Source organism: Centropristis striata, chromosome 14 (assembly GCF_030273125.1).
Source record: "Centropristis striata isolate RG_2023a ecotype Rhode Island chromosome 14, C.striata_1.0, whole genome shotgun sequence".
Classification (NCBI taxonomy): Eukaryota; Metazoa; Chordata; class Actinopteri; order Perciformes; family Serranidae; genus Centropristis; species Centropristis striata.
In genome coordinates, this window is record NC_081530.1 from 29,387,432 (window position 1) to 29,403,521 (window position 16,090).

At 37.6% G+C, this 16,090-nt stretch overlaps 5 protein-coding genes across 5 annotated transcripts; all 5 read left to right on the top strand.

Moving 5' to 3' along the window:
- The first annotated feature begins 754 nt into the window (after positions 1 to 754).
- LOC131984995 (lactose-binding lectin l-2-like) lies at positions 755 to 1,351 on the top strand. The gene has a single exon (XM_059349994.1). It carries the CDS (start codon positions 755 to 757, stop codon positions 1,238 to 1,240), a length of 486 nt encoding a protein of 161 aa, XP_059205977.1. The 3' UTR covers positions 1,241 to 1,351.
- Positions 1,352 to 4,140: 2,789 nt separating this feature from the next.
- LOC131984998 (lactose-binding lectin l-2-like) lies at positions 4,141 to 4,742 on the top strand. The gene has a single exon (XM_059349997.1). It carries the CDS (start codon positions 4,141 to 4,143, stop codon positions 4,624 to 4,626), a length of 486 nt encoding a protein of 161 aa, XP_059205980.1. The 3' UTR covers positions 4,627 to 4,742.
- Positions 4,743 to 7,889: 3,147 nt separating this feature from the next.
- LOC131984991 (lactose-binding lectin l-2-like) lies at positions 7,890 to 8,471 on the top strand. The gene has a single exon (XM_059349990.1). The coding sequence runs from the start codon at positions 7,890 to 7,892 to the stop codon at positions 8,376 to 8,378; it is 489 nt and encodes a 162-aa protein (XP_059205973.1). The 3' UTR covers positions 8,379 to 8,471.
- Positions 8,472 to 11,166: 2,695 nt separating this feature from the next.
- LOC131984990 (lactose-binding lectin l-2-like) lies at positions 11,167 to 11,658 on the top strand. Its single transcript, XM_059349989.1, has one exon. The coding sequence runs from the start codon at positions 11,167 to 11,169 to the stop codon at positions 11,656 to 11,658; it is 492 nt and encodes a 163-aa protein (XP_059205972.1).
- Positions 11,659 to 15,025: 3,367 nt separating this feature from the next.
- On the top strand, positions 15,026 to 15,671 carry LOC131984997 (galactose-specific lectin nattectin-like). Its single transcript, XM_059349996.1, has one exon. It carries the CDS (start codon positions 15,050 to 15,052, stop codon positions 15,533 to 15,535), a length of 486 nt encoding a protein of 161 aa, XP_059205979.1. The 5' UTR covers positions 15,026 to 15,049; the 3' UTR covers positions 15,536 to 15,671.
- Positions 15,672 to 16,090: the final 419 nt, after the last annotated feature.

Genomic DNA, 16,090 nt, shown 5'->3' on the forward strand with positions numbered 1-16,090 from the left:
GCACATTTATCAGTGGACTGTGCTCTTTTTGTTCCAATAGGTAATAATAACTTTACAATGTGCCGTAAGACACCCACCTTTAAAGATGGACTCTAACTTGAACAAGAAAAAAATGCACAGATTTAGATAAAAGTAACATTTCAATGTAAACAATGATACTACTCGTGAATAAAGGGGATTGTTTAATGATGGTAATGTTTTTATTTTATTAATGGAATCCGATGAAAATCACAGTGCCAAAATCAAGTGAATGATAACAGCTTTATCGACCAGAGACCTCTCATGAACTAATTGTGAGTTGGTTCAAAGGGCGACAGGCTCACCAGATTGAAAGGCTGCATGTTTCTCATTGGACTCATGAAGCACAGATGTAGTGTGGAGTTGTGATGAAGACCCACTTGTAAACAGAAACCATCTAATGAGCAGCTGTCAGTGGTCAGTTCTGTGGACTTGCAGAAAGCCCAGGCTGATTCCCCAAAAGGTGAGTTCTTTGCGTTAAAAAGTTGTGTGACAAATGCGGGTGACCTTGTGGTCTTGCTTTGGCTCATTTTCAGATTCTCTGTGGTTACGTGAAACTGAAAGTGTGTGCCAAGTTCAGTTGACCAATGATATGACACCAACAGAGGAATAAAACCTGCACACACCCTCTCTGGAGCATATAAAAGTGGCCTTTGAACAGTTTTTAGCAAGATTCCTGACAACATCCACCAGTGCTGATCATTTCAAAGACTTCTACAGAGACTCTGACACCAACATGCTCTTGTTCCTCTTCTTGTTTGGTCTGGCTCTGGGTGCTGAGCCTCCTTCAGAAGACCAGCAAGTGACGCTTCAGCGTGGCAACTGTCCTTTGTTCTGGCACAGCTTCAACGGCCGCTGCTACAAGTACATCTCCACACATCTGACCTGGGCTGATGCAGAACTGTACTGTGTGTCAGAGGGAGCCAACCTGGTGTCTATCCACAGTCTGGATGAAAACACTTTCGTCAACGCCGTGATCAAGAACTCTGACCCTGCTCAGGGGATGACCTGGATTGGACTCAGCGACACCCAGAAAGAAGGAGGATGGATGTGGTCTGATGGGTCTGCAGTCAAGTATTTCCTCTGGGATGCAGGACAACCAAACAATGCCGGAGGTGAACACTGTGTTCACAAAAACCATGGCACATATTTGAGATGGAATGACCTTAAGTGTTCTAATGCATTACCGTTTGTTTGTGCATCTCGCAGAATGTGTTTTTAACAAACAAGCAATTTTTGTCAGATTCAACCCAGTGACTTTCCACCTGTTGCTGTGTAGTTCTGCATTGTGACTGCATTCAGTTCAGTTCAACTGTATTTGTATCGCCCAAAATCACAAATTTGCATCAGAGTGTTTTACAATCTGTACAGTATAAAGATACAAATGTGTGAGTGTATGTACTTTCTCAAATATAACTCCACTCATGAATAAAATGAAATTGTTTGATGATGACTATATTGTTATTGCTTTAACACAAGTTCAGTTATACTCATATTTTCAACCCCACCACTTTACATTGTTACATGCATAACTTAGTAAAGTGTATTTGGACCCATTGAGATATTTATAATTCATTTTACAATTAAAAAGGTTTTATGTCATATTTTCAGAATAGCTTACAGCTCTGAAACGGAAATAATACTGAAAGACATAATGCAATAAGAAGAGAACCATCATAACATAGTTGATGAAGATGTTTTGGAAGAATGCATTCTGGCCTTGCATAGTCTTTTATTTGTAATACTTTAAAAGAGATACAATATAAGATACTACAGTGGCAAACTGATGATAGTGTCATATGCATAGATTTTGAAGTTATGGTCCATGTATCATCAGCCAGATTAGTATAATTTTAGAGAGTCACGTAACTCTTCTGTCTGCAAAAAAAGTGTAACTTGCTCCATGGAAAACGTACTGCTGTAGCACTGTGGTATCAAGAATGCTGAAAATCTCACTGCCAAAATAAAAGTAAATGACAACAGCTTCATGGATCTATAGCGTCCTATCATAAATAAATTGTGACTTGGTCCAAAGGGTGACAGGCTCACTGGATTGAAAGGTTGCTGATTTTTCTATAGAATAAAAACATGACAATACATATTTAACCTATATTATGAAGTCAAGTACAGACAGTGTTTAAAGTCTCTTTTCTGTCTTTCTTTCCTATCTCTGTTATAGCTTAGGCCTATTTTGTTTGAAGGTGTGATAATGCTGATAAAATTTGCAACAATCATATCTAGTATAAATTAATCACTGGAGCTCTTCATTTACATCAGGCGTGTTCCCCACCGCCTTAAGGCAAGCAGAGGTCACTCCCCTGTTTAAGAAACCTACACTGAACCTGGTCCAGGTTGAAAACTACAGACTGGTTTCACTCCTACCTGTCTTTTTAAAAATACTGGAGCACACAGTGTTTAAACAAGTCTCCATGTAGGGCTCGGCGATATGGCAAAAAAAATTATGACAAAATATTTTTTCATATTGTCTGAACTCGATTTTTATCATGATTTTTTATATTGTTTTACCTGTTTTAAAGCATCTGTACTAACAACTAAAGAAACTAGAGATTAGTTCAATATTTTATTAACAAACGAGGTAAATAACAAAGTACAACAGTACAACAAAATGTAGAAAAATATAAAATAACACAGTAAACTACTTTGCAGTCCTGAGTGTTTTTGAAGGTATGCAAGACCCAAAATTAACAAATTGTGAGCCTAATTTCTTCTATTGGAATGTTGCTCGTACGGTGCAATGGCTGCAAAAGATTGATGTGATTGATTGCTGCTTTGGTCTGGTGGCTGCACCGCTAGTAGTGGCTAAGGTGCTAATGCCAAGTGTGCTGGCAGCAGTGGTAGGCTGTGCAGACTCTGCCAGCAGAAACCCTGAAAATTGAGGATTATGCTGCCATCTGTACTTTTTTTTTAAAAAGTTAAAAATGTGTAATGTCCCTTTTATTTTTAAAGCCAATGGCAGTATATGTGTTAATATATTACTTTGTCTAAGATCAGTGGTTGGTGCACATGTGTCCAGTGATATGTTCCTTCAGTACACTTTAAGAACAAATAATACTGGGTCCATTACAGAATAATGCAGATGAACTTTAACATCAGGAAATGACATCATAGACATCACTACTTACTATCCATGTAACAATTTTGCACATTGACAATGTGCTAGGTTTCATTTTACTTTAATTGCAAGTTTTTCCTAAGAAAATCTCTGTGGCAATATAAAAGGGGCTGTCAACAGCTTGATGGATCGATAATGATGGCTTCCGACTTATCACAATCATAACTTATATGATGGCTACTGATAAATCAGACTCATAATTTATATGATGGCTTCCCAGTAATCAGAATCATTATTTATATGATGGTTTCTAATAAATCATTTCCCCCATGACCTGAGGGTGAAGGACACATTGGATTGAAAGGTTCCTGGCATTTCTACGGAACAGAAGTAGACGTCGTGATAGAGATAGAGATCAACAACTCATGATGAATGTTGATGATTTATATCTAGTTTGATAATTCCTTATCTTCATTTTAGAGAAAATCAGAAAATCACAATGTTAAAATAAAATAAATGACAACAGCTTATGGATCTATAATGACCTCTCATAAATTAATTGTGAGTTTTTCCAAAGTGCAACTGGCTCACTAAAGACCCACTTGTTAACAGAAACCATCTAATGAGCAGCTGTCAGTGGTCAGTTCTGTGGACGTCGTTACAGCAGCCCAGGCTGATTCCCCAAATAATCAAAATTGAAAACGTATTCAAACCACTTTGTAGTACTTAATATGATGCTGATGTGGATACATTTTTTCTCACAGAAACTCTGTTTCTTGTAGTGTTGGTTGAGGCAAGTTGTTTGTGTAAAAAAATTATAGTTAAATTATGATGACCTTGAGGTCTTGTTTTGGATCATGTTCAGATTCTGTGTAACTGCCAAGTTCAGTTGACCAATGATATGACACCAACAGAGGAATAAAACCTGCACACACCCTCTCTGGAGCATATAAAAGTGGCCATGCAACGTTGGATGTTTAGGAAGATTCCTGACAACATCCACCAGTGCTGATCATTTCACAGACTTCTACAGAGACTCTGACACCAACATGCTCTTGTTCCTCTTCTTGTTTGGTCTGGCTCTGGGTGCTGAGCCTCCTTCAGACGACCAGCAAGTGATGCTTCAGCGTGGCTTCTGTCCCATGTTCTGGGAAACCTTCAACGGCCGCTGCTACAAGTACATCTCCACACATCTGACCTGGGCTGATGCAGAACTGTACTGTGTGTCAGAGGGAGCCAACCTGGTGTCTATCCACAGTCTGGATGAAAACACTTTCGTCAACGCCCTGATCAAGAACTCTGACCCTGCTCAGGGGATGACCTGGATTGGACTCAGCGACACCCAGAAAGAAGGAGGATGGATGTGGTCTGATGGGTCTGCAGTCAAGTATTTCCTCTGGGATGCAGGACAGCCAAACAATGCCGGAGGTGAACACTGTGTTCACAAAAACCATGGCACATATTTGAGATGGAATGACCTGAAGTGTTCTAATGCATTACCGTTTGTTTGTGCATCTCGCAGAATGTGTTATTAGCAAACAAGCAGTTTTTGTCAGATTCAACTCAGTGACTTTCCACCAGTTGCTGTGTAGTTCTGCATTGTGACTGCATTCAGTTCAGTTCAACTGTATTTGTATCGCTACAGTATAAAGATACAAATGTGTGAGTGTATGTACTTTCTCAACTATAACTCCACTCATGAATAAAATCAATTGTTTGATGATGACTATATTGTCTATGGCTTTTGCACATGTTCAAACATACTCATATCTTCAAGCCCACCACTTTACACTGTTACTTACATAATTTAGTGAAGGTAATTTGGACCCATATATATTTGGTAACGGAAATAATACTGAAAGAAATTACATAATAAGAAGAGAACCATTATAACATGTTTGATGAAGATGTTTGGGATGAATGCCTTCTGGCCTCACATGCTCTTTTACTTGTGATACCTTCAAAGACATACAATATAGGACACTACAGAGGCAATCTGATTGATTTGTCATTTGCATAGGTTTTGAAGTTTTGGTCCATCCATCATCGGCCAAATGAGTACAATTATAAAAGACAACATTTGTTAAGCTTTAGGCCACCTGAAGATGACACCTTAGAGTCACAGAACTCTTTTGTCTGCAAAAATAAGTGTAACTGGCTCCATGGTAACATACTATTGTAGCACTGTGGTATTAAGAATGCTGAAAATTTCACTGCCAAAATAAAAGTAAATGAAAATAGCTTCATGGATCTAAAGTGACCTCTCATAAATAAATTGTGACTTGGTTCAAAGGGCGACAGGCGGTGTAATAATGGTGTAATAATGTTGATAAAATTTGTAACGATAACATTCAAGTATAAATGAATCACTGGAGCTCTTCATTTACAACAGGCGTGTTCCCCACCACCTTAAAGCAAGCAGAGGTCACTCCCCTGTTTAAAAAACCTACACTGAACCTGGCCCAGGTGGAAAACTACAGACTGGTTTCACTCCTACCTGTACTATCAAAAATACTGGAGCGCACAGTGTTTAGACAAGTCTCCAAGTTCCTTTCTGAAAACAATCTGTACGATCCAAATCAGGCTGGCTTCAAGAGGGATCACTCTTAGACTGAGCTTCTTGTCATCCCGGCCTATCCTGCAACATATAAGGCAATCAATATTCAGCTCGGATCAATGCCACTTGTGCCCACAAGTTCTGCTCAAAACTTGGGTTTCATCATTGATGACCAACTGACCTTTAGGGTTCGTGTGGGCACAACAGCCCGATTGTGTCCTTTCTCCCTAAACAATATTAGGAAGATTAGACCCACCTTGACCGAGCATGCAACACAAGTCCTGGAACAGGTCCTGCAGATGATGCAGAACATGACAGCATGTCTGGTCTTCAAACAGCGCAAAACAGCACATTTCACTCCATTACTCGCATCTCTCCACTATTTTCCAGTTGATGCCCGTATCAAATTCAAAGCCCTGTCTCTGGCCTACAAAACAGCAACTTGCACAGCTCCTACCTAGACAACATGCTGCCCGACAAACAGCAGGTTTTACTGACTGTTGTGTAAGACCTAGACTCAGCGCCTAAGCCGAATTAATAGAAAAAAAAAATACTAAGACACATTTCTCTATTATTTCTGGTCAGTTGTTTTTCTTTTTGGATTAAAAAAAAAAATCCATTCATGTGTGAATATTCTTAAGAATGATACGTTTAATGCTTTTTAAGAGGATTTTCTTGTATTCTAATCTCATTATATTATCATTATACCAGTTGCATGAAATGGTCTTAAACTTACAATGATATAGTTTGTCACAATATTTCTGGGACAATATATTGTCCAACATAAATAGTTACTCGAAAGTCTAATAGAATGACAGCATTGAAAGCTATTAAGTGGATCAGTTTCTGCACCAACTGTTACTGTCCTGTATGAGCAAACAGTGCAAGCTTATAAACAACCAGAAGTCCCAAAATACCAGCAGAAAATCTGATATTTAAAGATTACGCTGCCATCTGTACTTTTTTTTAATTAAGTTATTAAAAATGTGTAATTTCCCTTTTGTTTTTACAGCCAATGGCAGTATATATGTTCCTACTTTACTTTGTCTAAGATCAGTGGTTGGTGCACATGTGTCCAGTGATATGTTCCTTCAGTACACTTTAAGAACAAACACTGGGTCCATTACAGAATAATGCAGATGAACTTTAACATCAGGAAATTACATCATAGACATCACTACTGGCTATCCATGTAACAATTTAGCATATTGACCATATTCTAGGTTTCGTCTTACTTTAATTGCAAGTTTTTCCCAAGAAAATCTCTGTGCCAATATAAAAGGGGCTGTCAACAGCTTGATGGATCGATAATGATGGCTTCCGACTTATCAGAATCATAACTTATATGATGGCTACTGATAAATCAGAGTCCTAATTTATATGATGGCTTCCCAGTAATCAGAATCATTATTTATATGATGGCTTCCCATTTATCAGAATCATTATTTATATGATGGCTTCTAATAAATCACTTCACCCATGACCTGAGTGACTTGTTCCAGAGGGTGAAGGACACATTGGATTAGCAGAAGTAGACATCGTGATAGAGATCAACAACTCATGATAAAAAACTGATGATTTATTTCTTGTATGATATTTCCCTGTCTTCATTATAGAGAAAATCAGAAAAACAAAGTGCTAAAATAAAGTAAATGACAACAACTTTATGGATCTATAGTGACCGCTCATAAATTAATTGTGAGTTGGTCTAAAGGGCGACAGGCTCACCAGATTGAAAAGTTGCATGTGTCTCATTGGACTCATGAAGCACAGATGTAGTGTGGAGTTGTGATGAAGACCCACTTGTAAACAGAAACCATCTAATGAGCAGCTGTCAGTGGTCAGTTCTGTGGACATCATTACAGCAGCCCAGGCTGATTCCCCAAATAATCCAAATTGAAAACCACTTTATAGTATTTAATATGATGTTAATGCAGATACATTTTTTCCCACAAAAACTGTTTATTGTACAAGAAGTGTTTGGTTGAGGTGAGTTCTTTGTGTCAAAAAATGTATAGTTAAACTCTGGTGACCTTGAGGTTTTGTTTTGGATCATGTTCAGATTCTGTGTAACTGCCAAGTTCAGTTGACCAATGATATGACACCAACAGAGGAATAAAACCTGCACACACCCTCTCTGGAGCATATAAAAGTGGCCTTTCAACAGTTTTAGCAAGATTCCTGACAACATCCACCAGTGCTGATCATTTCACAGACTTCTACAGAGACTCTGACACCAACATGCTCTTGTTCCTCTTCTTGTTTGGTCTGGCTCTGGGTGCTGAGCCTCCTTCAGAAGACCAGGAAGTGAAGCTTCAGCGTGGCTTCTGTCCCGCGTTCTGGTACAGCTTCAACGGCCGCTGCTACAAGTACGTCTCCACACGTCTGACCTGGGCTGATGCAGAACTGTACTGTGTGTCAGAGGGAGCCAACCTGGTGTCTATCCACAATGTGGATGAAAACAATTTCGTCAAATCCCTGATCAAGAACTCTGACCCTTCTCAGGGATTTACCTGGATTGGACTCAGCGACACCCAGAAAGAAGGAGGATGGATGTGGTCTGATGGGTCTGCAGTCAAATATTTCCTCTGGGATGCAGGACAGCCAAGCAACTATGAAGGACGTGAACACTGTGTTCACAAAAACTTTGGTGCATATTTGAGATGGAATGACTTGCAGTGTTCTAATGCATTACCGTTTGTTTGTGCAGCTGACAGAGCGTGTCCTTAGCAAACAAGCAGTTTTGGTCAGATTCAACCCAGTGACTTTCCACCTGTTGCTGTGTAGTTCTGCATTGTGACTGCATTCAGTTCAGTTCAACTGTATTTGTATTGCCCAAAATCACAGATTTGCCTCAGAGGGCTTTACAATCTGTACAGTATAAAGATACAAATGTGTGAGTGTATGTACTTTCTCAACTATAACTCCACTAAATGAATAAAATAAAATAATTAGATGATGACTATATTGTTATTTCTTTAACACAAGTTCAATTATACTCATATTTTCAACCCCACCACTTAACACTGTTACATACATAACTTAGTAAAGTGTATTTGGATCCATTAATATATTTATAATTCATTTTTACAATTGAATAGGTTATAGATCATATTTTCAGGATAGCTTACAGCTCTGAAACAGAAATAATACTGAAAGACGTGATGCAATAAGAAGAGAACCATCATAATGTGTTTGATGGAGATGATTGGGAAGAATGCATTCTGGCCTCACATGCTCTTTTATTTGTAATACTTTCAAAGAGATTCAATATAGGATAGTACAGAGGCAAACTGATAGATGTGTCATACATACATTGCTTATGAAGTTTTGATCCATCTATCAACAACATGATTAGTATAATTTTAAAAGACAACATTTGTTAAGCTTCAGGCCACCAGAAGATGGCACCTTAGAGTCACATAACTCTTTTTTTCTGCAATAAAATATGTCACTGACTCCATCGAAAACATACTACTGTACCACTGTGGTGTCAAGAATTCTGAACATGTCACTGCCAAAATAAAAGGAAATGATAATAGCTTTATGGATCGATGGCAACCTCTCATAGATTAATTGTGACTTGGTCCAAAGGGCGACAGGCTCACTGGATTAAATGGTTGTCGATTTTTTTTAAATGAAATTAAGCCTTATCATAAATATTTTGACTACTTCATATAGTCAAGTGCAGACTGTCTATAAAGTCTCTGTCTTTCTTTCCTCTCTTTGTTTTAGCGTAGGCCTATTTTGTTCGATGGTGTGATAATGTTGATAAAACTTGTTACGATAGAATAAAAGTATAAAACATTGTTGGGTTTCACATATGCCTCAAAAAACTTTTTAGTTTGTGAGGATATTTTTTTTTTTTACATTCATGCATAAAAAATCTTAAGAATTAAAAGTTTATTATTCTTGAAAAAGGGTGTATTTGCATTATAATCCTATTATATTATCATATCAGTGGCAAAAATTGGTTCTACAATTACAATAATATCATTTGTCACAATATTTCCGGGACAATATATTGTCCAACAAAAATAGTTAATAGAAAGTCTAATAGAAAGACTGAGCATTGAAAGCTATTAAGTGGATCAGTTTCTGCATCAACTGTTATATCCTGTATGAGCAAACAGTGCAAGCTTATAAACCACCAGAAGCCCCAAAATACCAGCAGAAAATCTGATATTTAAAGACTATGCTGCCATCTGTATATTTTTTAAAAATGTATTAAAAAGTGTGTAATGTTACTTTTGTTTTTACAGCCAATGGCAGTATATGTGTTCCACCTTTACTTTGTTTAAGATCAGTGGTTGGTGCACATGTGTCCAGTGATATGTTCCTTCAGTACACTTTAAGAACAAATACTGGGTCCATTACAGAATAATGCAGATTAACTTTAACATCAGGAAATTACATTACAGACATCACTACTGGCTATCCATGTAACACTTTGTTTTTTTACTCTTGCTAAGTGTTTTTCCAAAACAAATCTCTCTGCCAAAATAAAAGGAACAGTCAACAGCTTTAACAATCTGTAATGATGGCTTCCGATTTATCAGACTCATAATTTATATGAAGGTTTCTGATAAATCACTTCCCCCATGACCTGAGTGACTTGTTCCAGAGGGTGAAGGACACATTGGATGAACAGAAGTAGACATCGTGATAGAGATCAATAACTCATGATAAAAACTGATGATTTATTTCTTGTGTGTTATTTCCTTGTCTTCATTTTAGAGTCCTGGTTAATTTTCATCCAAACACTCCTCACGCACATTTATTATTGAACTGTTTTGTTTTGGTTCCAACAGATAATAAGTTTACAATGTGCCGTAAGACATTAGCCTTAAAAAACAGACTAATAACTTGTTGTCACCAACACTTCCTTGTACAAGAAAAATGCATGGATTTGGAGAAAAAAACAACATAACTGAAAATAGTAAAACTACTCATGTATAAAGGAGATTGTTTAATGATGGTAATGTTGAATTGAGTATTAGTGGATTTTTCCAATGACATTTTCAGAGCTAGAGTAAAGTAAATGACAACAGCTTTATGTATCTATAGTGAGCTCCCATAAATTAAGTGTGAGTTAGTTCAAAGGGAGACAGGCTCACCAGATTGAAAGGCTGATTCCCCAAATAATCCAAATTTAAAAGTTACTCAAGCCACTTTGTAGTACTTAATATGATGTTGATGTAAACTTACTTTGTACCCAAAAACAACTAAAGAAGTCTGATTGTTGTACAGGAAGTGTTGGTTGAGGGGAGTTCTTTGTGTTAAAAAGTTACGTGACATCTCTGGGTGACCTTGAGGTTTTGTTTTTGATCATGTTCAGATTCTGTGTAACTGCCAAGTTCAGTTGACCAATGATATGACACAAACAGAGGAATAAAACCTGCACACACCCTCTCTGGAGCATATAAAAGTGGCCTTTCAACAGTTTTTAGCAAGATTCCTGACAACATCCACCAGTGCTGATCATTTCACAGACTTCTACAGAGACTCTGACACCAACATGCTCTTGTTCCTCTTCTTGTTTGGTCTGGCTCTGGGTGCTGAGCCTCCTTCAGAAGACCAGCAAGTGAAGCTTCAGCGTGCTAACTGTCCCAAGTTCTGGTACAGCTTCAACGGCCGCTGCTACAAGTACGTCGCCACACGAATGACCTGGGCTGATGCAGAGCTCTACTGTGTGTCACAGAGAGCCAACCTGGTGTCTATCCACAGTCAGGGGGAACAGAATTTTGTCGTATCCCTGATCAAGAACTTTGATCACTCTCAGGGACGCAACTGGCTTGGACTCAGTGACATCCACAAAGAAGGCAGGTGGATGTGGTCTGATGGGTCTGCAGTGGACTTTGTCTTTTGGGATGCAGGAGAGCCAAACAACGTTGCAAATGGAAATGAACACTGTGTTCACACCTACTCTGGTCCTGTTCCGAAATGGAATGACGTACCATGTTCTCAAACCTATTCCTCTGTTTGTGCTTCTCGTACAACTCGTCCTTAGCACCTGAGATAGTTACATATGTCTGATTGAACCTGGTCACTGGTCACCTGACCACTAATGCTGACCATTTTCAGATCATGATCAGTGTATTTTCATTCATTGTGCAAAAAAAGAAATATCTGAACAGATCTAGCATTATGAGTAAACTGTAATCATATGAAAAGATTTTACCCTTCGATTTGTTTACCTGCTTGTTTGTGTTGATTTTATTATTAAAGTATGTTTTTTTTTTTTTAATCATGCTACAAGTACGTCGCCACAGACATGACCTGGGCTGATGCAGAGCTCTACTGTTTGTCACAGAGAGCCAACCTGGTGTCTATCCACAGTCTGGAAGAAAACAATTTCATCAAATCCCTGATTGAGAACTTTGACCCTGCTAAGGGATTTACCTGGATCGGACTCAGTGACGTCCACAAAGAAGGCAGCTGGATGTGGTCTGAAGGGTGTGTTGTCAACTTTGTCTTTTGGTATACAGGAGAGCCAAACAATGCTGGAGGTGAACACTGTGGACACAAAAACCTTGGCGCAGATTTGAAATGGAATGACCTTCCATGTTCTCGTACATTACCGTTTGTTTGTGCATCTCGCAGAGTGTGTCCTTAGTAAACAAGCATTATTTGTGAGATTCAACCCAGTGACTTTCCACCTGTTGCTGTGTAGTTCTGCATTGTGACTGCATTCAGTTCAGTTCAACTGTATTTGTATCGCCCCAAATCACAAATTTGCCTCAGTGTTTTACAATCTGTACAGTATAAAGATACAAATGTGTGTGTATGTGCTTTCTCAAATATAACTCCACTAAATGAATAAAATGAAATTATTTAATGATGACTACATTGTTATTTCTTTAACACAAGTTCAGTTATACTCATATTTTCAACCCCACCACTTTACACTGTTACATACATTACTTAGTAAAGTGTGTTTGGACCCTATAATATATTTATAATTCATTTTACAATTAAAAAGGTTATAGATCATATTTTCAGGATAGCTTACAGCTCTGAAATAAAAATAACACTGAAAGACGTGATGCAATAAGAAGAGAAGCATCATAATGTGTTTGATGGAGATGATTGGGAAGAACGCATTCTGGCCTCACATGCTCTTTTATTTGTAATACTTTCAAAGAGATTCAATATAGGATAGTACAGAGGCAAACTGATAGTTGTGTCATACATACATTGCTTATGAAGGTTTGATCTATCTATCAACAACATGATTAGTATAATTTTAAAAGACAACATTTGTTAAGCTTCAGGCCACCTGAAGATGGCACCTTAGAGTCACATAACTCTTTTTATCTGCAATAAAATATGTCATTGACTCCATCGAAAACATACTGCTGTACCACTGTGGTGTCAAGAATTCTGAACATGTCACTGCCAAAATAAAAGTAAATGATAATAGCTTTATGGATCAATGGCAACCTCTCATAGATTAATTGTGACTTGGTCCAAAGGGCGACAGGCTCACTGGATTGAAAGGTTGTCGTTTTTTTTAATGAAATTAAGCCTTATCATAAATATTTTGACTATTTCATGTAGTCAAGTGCAGACTGTCTATAAATTCTCTGTCTTTCCTCTCTTTGTTTTAGCGTAGGCCTATTTTGTTCGATGGTGTGATAATGTTGATAAAACTTGTTACGATAGAATAAAAGTATAAAACATTGTTGGGTTTCACATATGCCTCAAAAAACGTTTTAGTTTGTGAGGATATATTTTTTTACATTCATGCATAAAAAATCTTAAGAATTAAAAGTTTATTATTCTTGAAAAAGGGTGTATTTGCATTATAATCCTATTATATTATCATATCAGTGGCACAAATTGGGTCTAAAATTACAATAATATCATTTGTCACAATATTTCCGGGACAATATATTGTCCAACAAAAATAGTTAATAGAAAGTCTAATAGAAAGACTGAGCATTGAAAGCTATTAAGTGGATCAGTTTCTGCATCAACTGTTATATCCTGTATGAGCAACCAATGCAAGCTTATAAACCACCAGAAGCCCCAAAATACCAGCAGAAAATCTGATATTGAAATATTATGCTGCCATCTGTACATTTTTTAAAAATGTATTAAAAATGTGTAATGTTACTTTTTGTTTTTACAGCCAATGGCAGTATATGTGTTCCACCTTTACTTTGTTTAAGATCAGTGGTTGGTGCACATGTGTCCAGTGATATGCTCCTTCAGTACACTTTAAGAACAAATACTGGGTCCATTACAGAATAATGCAGATTAACTTTAACATCAGGAAATTACATTACAGACATCACTACTGGCTATCCATGTAACACTTTGTTGTTTTACTCTTGCTAAGTGTTTTTCCAAAACAAATCTCTCTGCCAAAATAAAAGGAACAATCCACAGCTTTATCGATCTGTAGTGATGGCTTCCGATTTATCAGACTCATAATTTATATGAAGGGTTCTGATAAATCACTTCCCCCATGACCTGAGTGACTTGTTCCAGAGGGTGAAGGACACATTGGATGAACAGAAGTAGACATTGTGATAGAGATCAACAACTCATGATAAAAAAACTGATGATTTATTTCTTGTGTGTTATTTCCTTGTCTTCATTTTAGAGTCCTGGTTAATTTTCATCCAAACACTCCTCACGCACATTTATTATTGAACTGTTTTGTTTTGGTTCCAACAGATAATAAGTTTACAATGTGCCGTAAGACATTAGCCTTAAAAAACAGACGCTAATAACTTGTTGTCACCAACACTTCCTTGTACAAGAAAAATGCATGGATTTGGAGAAAAAAACAACATAACTGAAAATAATAAAACTACTCATGTATAAAGGAGATTGTTTAATGATGGTAATGTTGAATTGAGTATTGGTGGAATCAAGATTTTTCCAATGAATTTCTCAGAGCTAGATAAAAAGTAAATGACAACAGCTTTATGTATCTATAGTGACCTCTCATAAATTAAGTGTGAGTTAGTTCAAAGGGCGACAGGCTCACCAGATTGAAAGGCTGATTCCCCAAATAATCCAAATTGAAAAGTTACTCAAGCCACGTTATAGTACTTAATATGATGTTGATGTAAACTGACTTTGTACCCAAAAACAACTAAAGAAGTCTGATTGTTGTACAGGAAGTGTTGGTTGAGGGGAGTTCTTTGTGTTAAAAAGTTACGTGACATCTCTGGGTGACCTTGAGGTTTTGTTTTTGATCATGTTCAGATTCTGTGTAACTGCCATGTTCAGTTGACCAATGATATGACACAAACAGAGGAATAAAACCTGCACACACCCTCTCTGGAGCATATAAAAGTGGCCTTTCAACAGTTTTAGCAAGATTCCTGACAACATCCACCAGTGCTGATCATTTCAAAGACTTCTACAGAGACTCTGACACCAACATGCTCTTGTTCCTCTTCTTGTTTGGTCTGGCTCTGGGTGCTGAGCCTCCTTCAGAAGACCAGCAAGTGAAGCTTCAGCGTGCTAACTGTCCCAAGTTCTGGTACAGCTTCAACGGCCGCTGCTACAAGTACGTCGCCACACGAATGACCTGGGCTGATGCAGAGCTCCACTGTTTGTCACAGAGAGCCAACCTGGTGTCTATCCACAGTCTGGAAGAAAACAATTTTGTCAAATCCCTGATTGAGAACTTTGACCCTGCTAAGGGAGAGACCTGGATCGGACTCAGTGACGTCCAGAAAGAAGGCAGGTGGATGTGGTCTGATGGGTGTGTTGTCAACTATGTCTTTTGGTATGCAGGACAGCCAGACAATCATGGAGGTGAACACTGTGGACACAAAAACGTTGGCACAGATTCAAAATGGAATGACCGTCCATGTTCTCGTACATTACAGTTTGTTTGTGCATCTCGCATAATGTGTCCTTAATAAACAAGCATTATTTGTGAGATTCAACCCAGTGACTTTCCACCTGTTGCTGTGTAGTTCTGCATTGTGACTGCATTCAGTTCAGTTCAACTGTATTTGTATCGCCCAAAATCACAAATTTGCCTCAGTGTTTTACAATCTGTACAGTATAAAGATACAAATGTGTGTGTATGTGCTTTCTCAAATATAACTCCACTAAATGAATAAAATGAAATTATTTAATGATGACTATATTGTTATTTCTTTAACACAAGTTCAGTTATACTCATATTTTCAACCCCACCACTTTACACTGTTACATGCATAACTTAGTAAAGTTTATTTGGATCCACTGAGATATTTGTAATTCATTTTACAATTTAAAAGGTTATAGATCATATTTTCAGAATAGCTTACAGCTCTGAAACAGAAATAATACTGAAAGATATGACGCAATAAGAAGAGAACCATCATAACGTGTTTGATGAAGATGTTTCTCACATGCTCTTTTATTCGTAAATTGTCTCCTTCTGTCTTTCTTTCCACTCTGTCATAGCTTAGGCCTATTTTGTTCAA